The following is a 9215-nucleotide window of genomic DNA, read 5'->3' as shown; positions in this document are numbered from 1 at the left end:
GAGTCTCCCTACATTCAGGAGTCACTTAAAAGTGTGGCTGAGGGGCACACAAACATGTGATCACGTTTAGTTAATCATGATAGTGCATTATAAAAAATAAAAAAAGAGATACAATTATCAGTGTAATACGGGTTGTGCAATAAGAGTCCCATAACATGGGTTGGCAATAGGGGTCAGTGCAATACAGAATGGTGCAATATGGGTCAGTGCAATACAGAATGGTGCAATATGGGTCAGTGCAATACAGAATGGTGCAATATGGGTCAGTGCAATACAGAATGGTGCAATATGGGTCAGTGCAATACAGAATGGTGCAATATGGGTCAGTGCAATATCAGGTCTGTCAAGGCATGTGCATTATTGAGGTTTGTGCAATACAGTCGATGCATTTACTATTTTCTATATTCTCCTCTGTTGTCCACTCTTGTTATTGTAATTTGTTTTAACATGATGTGATCACTGTTCTCATTCCTGTTTGTACATAGTCTGTACATAGTCTGTATATAGTCTGTAATATCGTGTCTCTGTATGTTTTTAGTTGTTAGTATGTTGTTCAGAAATAGTCAAATTCCCATTTGTACAAAACAATGATTACTTCCTCCCACTCCTTTTCGAGTTTTTGTAAAGTATTATGTGGAAGCATCTTAAAATTTCGTAAAAAACGTTAAAAAAACGTGTGTGTGTAATGTACATTAAACAATCAATTGGAATTTGGATCAACATTAAGAAGCTCGACCCTCCGTCTTGTGACTGGAAGAAAACCCGCTGCACCACACAGCAAACTTGCCAACTCCTGATTTAGGGCTTTATTCTAGACCTGGTTTAGTCCAGTCTTGGTCTATTTCTGGTGAGGTTGAAAAGCGAGCTTCTGTATTTTTTGACTGTGTTAGTTGCCTTCTTAGTATGAAAAGTTTGACAATCCCTGTTGGAGCATTTTTATATGAGGCATTTCAAGTTTTCTCTGTGGCTGACATCAAATGGCCTGGTCTATAATGCCTCGGGCTATAATCTAGTCTAAAACAAAATATACCAAGGTTGCTTTAACGCCTAGTCCAGACAGGAAGTATACTTTGCCCTGGTACCCCGGCCTCAAGCATAGAACCTCTGGCCCTTAAGATGATTTTGAGAAATAACTTCAGAGATCAAATGCCTGTTGAAATATTAAAAAAAAAAAAAAAAAATCCTTTAATATTTTTTGGCAGAACACAAAATAAAGTCATATATGATGTAAAATACTTGGATAGAGAGACTGTTCAAAGGCAAGAAATTTAACCTGTACAGAAAACTAATCTTATCTCACTTTTTCTTAAACATATTCCTTGTGATAAATCAGTTCACATCAACGTTACCACTTAGGATCAGGTCAGAATAAGTCAGTGTCTAAAAGTAGTTGGCCTGGTAAGTGTCGGTAATATTCAACAGGAGAACCATGTAGTCACTGGGAAAACCCTCCCAGTGTCTACCAGCACTGGTTAAACTTAGTCCTCTGACTGACAGTGTTTATGGGCTGTTCATGGCCAACAGTGTACGTGCCGCTTCACCCTGGCGTAGCCCTCACATTTGGCACCGCCCGGTGTTTACAAGACGTGACCAACTTTGACCCCCACCTTCTCCTTCTCGGCCTTTCGTGGATGTCACCACTTCCTTAAGGAGGCACTGGCTTAAGGCAGGAGGGATGTGCGCTGCGAGAGGAAAGGTGGGTAGTAATCTGAAACATTCACTCATGTACAAGCACTCTCTGGAGCAATTGTACCATAGTCGGGGTGGACAACACATCAGCTACAAGATCATACTGAACAATGTTGAAGATTAAAAATGTACAATATTGAGTCAATTGAGTAAATCCAATGTCAAGAAACCACAAAAAAACCTGCTGCAAAAATAAAATATAGCCAATTTGACATAATCGCTCAAAAAAAGGTCTTCTTTAAGTTTTTTTCTGTACTTTAGGTTATTCAAGCCATTTTTTCCCCCCATATTTCTGATGTTTTGGATATTCATTTAATCAAGTGGATCTATGAGTGGCAAAAGCATGTTGACATATGGAAATCATTTATGCCATATTACAAAAGAAAGTGCTTCTACTGGTTCTATTATTGCCATACAATATTGTAATTGTTGCTGTAATGTCTCATAATTGTTTAATAATGTTGCTTTTCTTGTTATTAGGCCGACTTGAACATCTGTCCTGACTCTGAAGATGAAAATAGCTTTGTGGCCAGCTCTGGTAATAAACAGTATTTTACAGAAATACCAAAGACCCCATACATGTTTTTTTTATTTCATTTGTTTGTTTCATTGTTTACAATGACAAAGTCAGTCACTGTTTTAATGTTTGGTGCAGCCCTGTTAAGAAACTCCTGAAAACATAACAGCCTGATTCGATCCCTGTTATTCACAGAGATGTCTTTATAAGCGGGGCGGATCTAGAAAAAAAATCATGGAGTGGTAAGCAGGGTCGGGGATAATTCCTGGGGTGGCAACACAATTTACAATGTCAAAAGTTTTTGTATAAAATTATACACAAATAGTAGCATTGTCCATGATATAAGTAGGGGGTTTCTTACTCAGGTAAAATATTAACTTTCATTAAAAGAAAGGGAAAAAAAGAAGGAAATCATCCTCTTAGGAGCCAGTGGCGTTGGCACCTGGCTCCTTATTTCGCTATAAAGTTGTTATATTCTTTCTCTTGCCAAAAAAGTCTAACTGGGCATCACATGACAATGGGGTGGCAGCTGCTCCCTTGCCACCCCTTTAGATCCACCCCTGTTTGTAAGCACATTTCACATTTTCATCAAGCGATACTGTCTCGCAAATGTCTACAACAGCAATCAATATCCTGCTAGTTCACAATAGATGAAACAAAGGTCTTTTTTCACCACAAATGTCAGCTTTTACAATGGGGCCTTTCTCCCTCATCATATTCATCCCATTATTGGTTTTGTCTGTCCTATTACATCACTCACATATGTCGATTTTCTACTCTCAACTCAGTAGTTACTTGGGTGACAACATTTTACTTCTATTTGTGCAACATTATTTTTGAGTAACATGACTCTCACTTGAGAAAATACCTTGGCCCTCCACTCACCCCTGCGTGAGTGAGTAGTCCGTTTTGTTAGTGGGCGGGACACAGAGTAACTCATCTTCCAGATCTTACCACGGGATGTGCAAGTTGACAAGCCCCTAAAATAGACTGACAGGAGGTATAAAAAAAAACGTGGAAGGGAAGGCCCGGCCAGAGGAGCTTTAGTCGCCCAGGAGTTAACTACCCAGTGAGAGGAAGACAGCTGGACTGCACTGAAATACTCAGCGCCCTCATCTGCTCATTTCACCCGAGAGACTAGATTTTGATTTTTCCTTGCTGGGACAGAAATATCTTCACCTACCATCATGAAGTACTACCAATGCCCCGTGGCTCAGACGATTGGCCCCAAGCCTTACACCAAGGACTGTGGGCTGCCCATCACCTGCAAGAACACTGCCTCCCTCAAGCCCGTACGCAATGTCCACTTCCCAAATGACATTGTGTTTCAGGACTACGTTCGACAGGGAGAAATGGAGAGGATCGGACTGTTTATCAGATCCAAAAGGGTCAGCCTGGACACCTTCTACCCCTCGGGTGAGCATCACGCATGCTTTGGTAGTTGTGAGAGTAGCGCACAGGAAGCTTTGGTTGAACTGAAGGGGAGCAAGGGCGATGATAAATTCTAGAGCAGGATGTGAGGATGATATTGTAATTTTATGCAGAAATGTGTTTTATTGTCTATATAAGATTATTCACAGTGGTTAATGCAGAATAGACCTTTGAGATCTTTCAGAAAGTGACTGATAACAGAATAATAACAGTCTAATGTTATTGCTACTTTCTATTCTGTAGGAATGGCTGCGATTCACGAGGCTGTCCTGTCTGGGAACCTTGACTGTGTCAAACTGCTGGTGAGCTATGGAGCCGATATCCACCAAAGAGACGAGGAGGGCTGGACTCCACTGCACATGGCCTGCAGTGACGACTACCCCCACATTGCACGGTAAGCATTTCAGGGCTAAAGAATTTCAAAAAGGTCACATTTTAGTCAACATTAATATATCAAAAGTAGTCAATGACACATCCCAAAAATATTGTATTGCAGAAAAACAAAGTGTGTCAATCTTTTTATATGTTTTATAAAACACACTCCCATCTCTAAACATAAGAGTGCTTGTAACGGAGTAAATAAAACTTAATGTGTAGATTGTGCAGTACATCTTCACACCTTGTCAAAACTCCCATTTATCTGGAGTTAATGGACGTCACAGCAGTAAGCCAAGCTGGTGCATACTCTGCATTCCTATACCCCACTCTGACTCACATTACTGGGGCATGTTTCTTGCAGGTACCTCCTGTCTTTGGGAGCAGACCGGGACCTTGAAAATGACTGCGGAGAGAAACCAGCCGATCTCATTGACCCAGATAGTACGGAGCTGCTGGACCTTTTTGGCCTTGTTGCAAATGACTGAGAAGGAAAAGAGACTTAAACCATGTGCTAAAATCATAAATCTACAGCCAAGTCCTGCCGCTGTTTGGCAGAAAGGGACTGAGGAGGCCACATCAGATCAGCGAGAAGCTTTCTGATTGCATATTCAGAAAAATCGTCAGAGAAACCAAGAACTGGCACAGAGAAGAGTTGGTCAAGAGAAACTGCTGACAAGGTGTTCAACTTTAGAGTTCACAAAGGGGAGAGCCTCAGTTATTTTAGCACAGCAGTGAGCCAAACATGGCACCTGAAGCTGGTATTGGTCAGCATGTTGTAGGAGGACTTTGAATGTTGTGAAACGTGATGCTCTTGTGCTCATTAGGACGCCTTTCTGAGCTAAAATTAGCAAAAATCAGAAAATCTGTTGGCTGTCTAAACCAGCAAATGATGAATGCATGTTTTCCTCCTTTGTGTTCACTGAATTATTTTTCTGTGGTTTGACTTCAATATTATATACCATTCCTTTTGTTATATCAGCTTTTTATTATTTATTATTTTATAAATAAATTATTCTAATAAAAAAAAGTTGTTTGTTTAAAAATAAGTTATACTAGGGCTGGGCGACATATTGATATTTTACGATATATTGGGATATATTTTAACTTCAGATGAGCTCCTAAGTTACCAAAAAGAAACAGGTAATCTCAAGCCAATTTTCAAAAAGTGTATCTTAAACTGAGCACTTTATTATAAATGCTGCCCTCAAAAAAAGATTACCTTATTTTATTTTCTAGGCTATTTTTATTTAAGATATTTTTTTATTTAAATGTGCACCAATCGGAGCTTTGTTACACATTGTTTATGTTTACATTTTATAGTTTTATTTTCAATAAAACTACTCAGCTGGTTTTGACTTTGACTTCATTCCACAGCTCTCACTTTGCAGAAAAAAATATCGGGATATATATGATATATATGGTATATCGAATTGCAAATTACAAACATGCAAGAGACATAATATTTATAATATTTGGGTAATTTAATAAAACATGAATAGTTTTCTTGCCAGTCCAAAACTCACACAGTGGAAATACAAATGCTAATATTTACAGAAAATACACAGATCCATATTTTGCTTCATTCTTTGAACTTCCACTCCTGTCGGCACATGGGGCACTGCTGCTGGACCTGCTGTGAGTTCAGCCACTTCAGGATGCAGTGCATGTGGAAGCAGTGGGAGCACTGACCCCAGACCAGCGGACAGTCATCACCCGGGACTTTGCCTTGGAGGGAAATGGTGGGGTATACTTTATTATTAATCATCACTTTATTTATTGTCCACAGAGCTGTGATATGATGCATCTTAACCCAAGAAATAATGAAGTTTCACACCATATTGGTATGTGCTGTACAATACATTTAAGGAACTATATTGTCATAATAGAAAAAAAAACTTGCGACTGGAAAAAATATTACTTCAATATAACTCCTTGTTTCTAGTCAAAGCATCAATTTTCCCTCTCTTTTTTCCTGCAGGGTGTAGAATAGACTGAAAGTGCTTGGTTGTAATCCCTTGAGTACTTAAATTAGAAGGACAAAAGAAATCATACCAAAGCCAATCTAAAATTCTCTCCACACCCACCTATTAGCAGGTACTTGGAAAAGCCATTCAAGACTGACACCAAAACAAAGCCGGCTGATAGTGATACTCACAGTCAGGGCAGCAGCCATTGAAAGGCATCCTGCATATGCCACAGTTTTCATCGTTAGCTATCCACAGCCATGAAGCCACGCCGTTCCATTGTCGGATTTTCACTTTCATTGTGGTATATCCAAACCCGCCCTAAAATGGATAAAAGTAAAGTCAATGTATTGCATTAGCTAGCAAGCGTTAGCTACAGAGCTAACAGGCATTGTCTTCTCTATGTTTACAAAACTCACCGTGTGAATATCCAATAAAGCACAACCGATAACACTTTGTCACGTACAGCAAGCAAATAATCTATAAAAACAGAGGCATATTTTAGACGCATACATGTTTGTAATTTATCAACATGATGTGAAGTTTCTTCCTTGTGGAAAATGGAGTAAACGGAAAGTGTTAAACTAGTAGCAGTACCTCCCCCTACAGTTAAGGCAACATAACTGTAGAGACTAATCTGTCTATGGCGATTAAACATTGTTAAACAAACGTTTTTAATCTATATTTAACACGATAGATAAATTGTACTATCGTTTTCTTTTGTGATCTTTTATTATATGCGATTTAATCTTTCTCAACCAAGTGCAATTGTACACTTTGGCCACTAGATGGCGATCATTCATATGTCTGATCAATTTTACGCAAAAAAATATAAAATAATCATGACCCGATATAAGATTCATTGTCACCAAATACTGTGCAACAATACAGCAATAAATATTTATTGAAAAGTTAAACATTATTTCATAGAGAAAGAGCGGGAAGAGGCGGGACCATCTATGGGCGGGACCAGGGCTCAATCTACTTCCGCAAACTATATACGTCACATCCTGCCTCTTCAACCTCGCGCCACAGCCAACGCTCATAAAGGATTGATTGTTGGCCCAAAACTTCATTGTTCAACTTCTTTGGGTCACCACCTCGAAACTCTACCTTCACGATGTCCGACAAGATTAACATGTCCCTGGATGACATTATTAAGTTGAACAAGAAAGGAGGCTCGGGCGGAGGCGGAGGCGGCCGCGGCGGATCGTCCAAAGTACCCCGGGGAAGTTCAGGGCGATCCAGCCGACCGAACAACACTTTCAGGCGGAACAGCAGGCCCGCACCGTATACCAGGGTAAACAAAGAAAACCTATTTGTTACAGGCTGTGAAACTTCAAATCTAGTTTTATTTTGCTATCGAAAATATATGATATACATGTGTTTACAAGTCAGTATTTTGTCGGAAGTATAAACGTGTATTAGCGATGGCACCTACTGTCAAACACGTGATGTTGTAAGAATTACCCAACGGACGATTTCCAGTAAATGGCGAACCATCGTATTAAACAAGAATATTCGTCGCGGATTTCGAAATCAAAATGGCGGCGTGTTGTGGTGAAGGCCCATAATGCCCCTCAAATGTGGTTTGTTTACTTGCAGTTTCAGTGTAATGTAGCTTTACTTTTGTGTTTTTACCCCATGTACATTTTGGAGGTCGTGTAAACACCCAAGTATCCACGTCTTTCCCTCCATTTTTTTTATTACCTCGGCATCTTCCTTTGTCTTTACTGTAAATAGGTGTGTTAAGAGCATCCATAGCGGGACATTGTTTTTTCCACGGGGGCATTAGGAGTCTCGCTTTCACAAAAGGTGCTAATGTGCTTGTCTTTCACAGCCCAGAGAGTTACCAGACAAATGGCAACACGATAAGTTTGAAGAACACAGCAGTGGAGGCTCCAGGAGACAAGTAACTACAGGAAGAGCTGTGGACAGTGGCTCCAAATTGCTCATTTCCAATCTAGACTTCGGTGTTTCTGATTCAGATATTCAGGTAATGCATAACACTTTTTTTGGAAATGATAAACATAAGATTTGGTATTCAGTTCTAACATTTGAATATTATGTTGCAGGAGCTGTTTGCAGATTTTGGTGAGTTGAAAAAGGCGTCGGTGCATTATGACCAATCTGGAAGAAGTGAAGGAACAGCGGAGGTCATTTTTGAAAGCAAATCTGATGCGCAGAAGGCGATGAAACAATACAACGGTGTCCCACTTGATGGTGAGCAAGTACTACCCTTGTACAACATTGCTGTGTTTTTCAGGAGTTTATGATCTAACACTTTTTAATGATTTTAGGCCGGCCAATGAAAATCCAGCAATTTATGGAGGCTCAAGAGGAACGAGTACAATCACGGTGAGTTTCATTATTTAAAGGGCATATGTTAATCATCCAAGTGACTGGTTTGTTGAGCGGGTTGGTGATGTGAAGTAATTGTCCATTGATCAAACCTTTTTTCTCTCGTCTCCAGAGGTGGTTTTGACCGAAGCAGACTTGGACAGGCAAAGTTTGAGAGGCCGGAGAGGAGACGTGGAGGTGGGGGTGGCGGCGGAGGTGGTGGAGGTGGAAGGCGCGGAGGTGGCAGCAGCCGTGGAGGACGCGGTGAGAAAAAGCCACAGCTTTCTGCAGAGGAATTGGACGCACAGTTGGACGAGTACAATGCCAAGGTTTGTAGAGATGTACTAATGCAAATATCAATTTGTGAACCGGAAATTGTATCTGACATTTGATTTTTAACTTGTCTTTTTATTTTTTTACAGTTCCAGATGGACACCAGCTAAACAACCTCAGGAGAAGCAGCTCATGCTGTTATCAATGTATTTTTTTTTCGAGGGGGTTTACAGTTTTTGTACATAGGGTTTAAATCCATTTTATCATGTGCATCACAATACTTTTTGTAATAATGGTTTGCAGGGAGAATATCTCCTGGTTTACATGCTCTTTGTTTAATGTGAATAATTGCTGTAGGCATTCTTTTATCATGTCAAGTATTGTATGTGACCATGACTATTATTGACTGCTTTTTGCGGTTCCGTTTGTGTGACTCATGTATAATATTTTTACACATAAACGTGTTCTATAGAAGGTTTTGTTCTTCAGTTTATTTCCTCAAGGCACATGCATATTGTTATGCCATGTTAGTTGAAATGTATCTAGTTTATGCTAGTGGTTAACATTTTCAAAGCAAGTAGGCCTCGTGAAATGAGGCAAGTCTAGATCAAGATAATAAAAAA

The 9215-nt window shown here is 39.8% G+C and overlaps 3 protein-coding genes across 3 annotated transcripts; 2 read left to right on the top strand and 1 right to left on the bottom strand.

The window, feature by feature from the left end:
* The first annotated feature begins 3249 nt into the window (after positions 1–3249).
* Positions 3250–4839, top strand: ppp1r27b (protein phosphatase 1, regulatory subunit 27b). Its single transcript, XM_079552822.1, has 3 exons — positions 3250–3622; positions 3881–4031; positions 4377–4839. The coding sequence occupies exons 1-3, from the start codon at positions 3394–3396 to the stop codon at positions 4498–4500; spliced, it is 504 nt and encodes a 167-aa protein (XP_079408948.1). The 5' UTR covers positions 3250–3393; the 3' UTR covers positions 4501–4839.
* Positions 4840–5477: 638 nt separating this feature from the next.
* anapc11 (APC11 anaphase promoting complex subunit 11 homolog (yeast)) lies at positions 5478–6539 on the bottom strand. The gene is made up of 3 exons (XM_079554000.1): positions 6399–6539; positions 6171–6300; positions 5478–5740 (listed from the first exon to the last, which is right to left on the bottom strand). Exons 2-3 carry the CDS (start codon positions 6277–6279, stop codon positions 5595–5597), a joined length of 255 nt encoding a protein of 84 aa, XP_079410126.1. The 5' UTR covers positions 6280–6300; positions 6399–6539; the 3' UTR covers positions 5478–5594.
* Positions 6540–6963: 424 nt separating this feature from the next.
* On the top strand, positions 6964–9011 carry LOC306961296 (aly/REF export factor 2-like). Its single transcript, XM_079553991.1, has 6 exons — positions 6964–7279; positions 7820–7975; positions 8055–8202; positions 8280–8337; positions 8453–8648; positions 8742–9011. The coding sequence occupies exons 1-6, from the start codon at positions 7100–7102 to the stop codon at positions 8760–8762; spliced, it is 759 nt and encodes a 252-aa protein (XP_079410117.1). The 5' UTR covers positions 6964–7099; the 3' UTR covers positions 8763–9011.
* The last annotated feature ends 204 nt before the right edge of the window (positions 9012–9215 follow it).

This window comes from Gobius niger, assembly GCF_951799975.1.
Source record: "Gobius niger genome assembly, chromosome: 3".
Classification (NCBI taxonomy): domain Eukaryota; kingdom Metazoa; phylum Chordata; class Actinopteri; order Gobiiformes; family Gobiidae; genus Gobius; species Gobius niger.
Note: the sequence above shows the minus strand (reverse complement) of the source record. Positions and strands in the feature narration are given on the sequence as shown.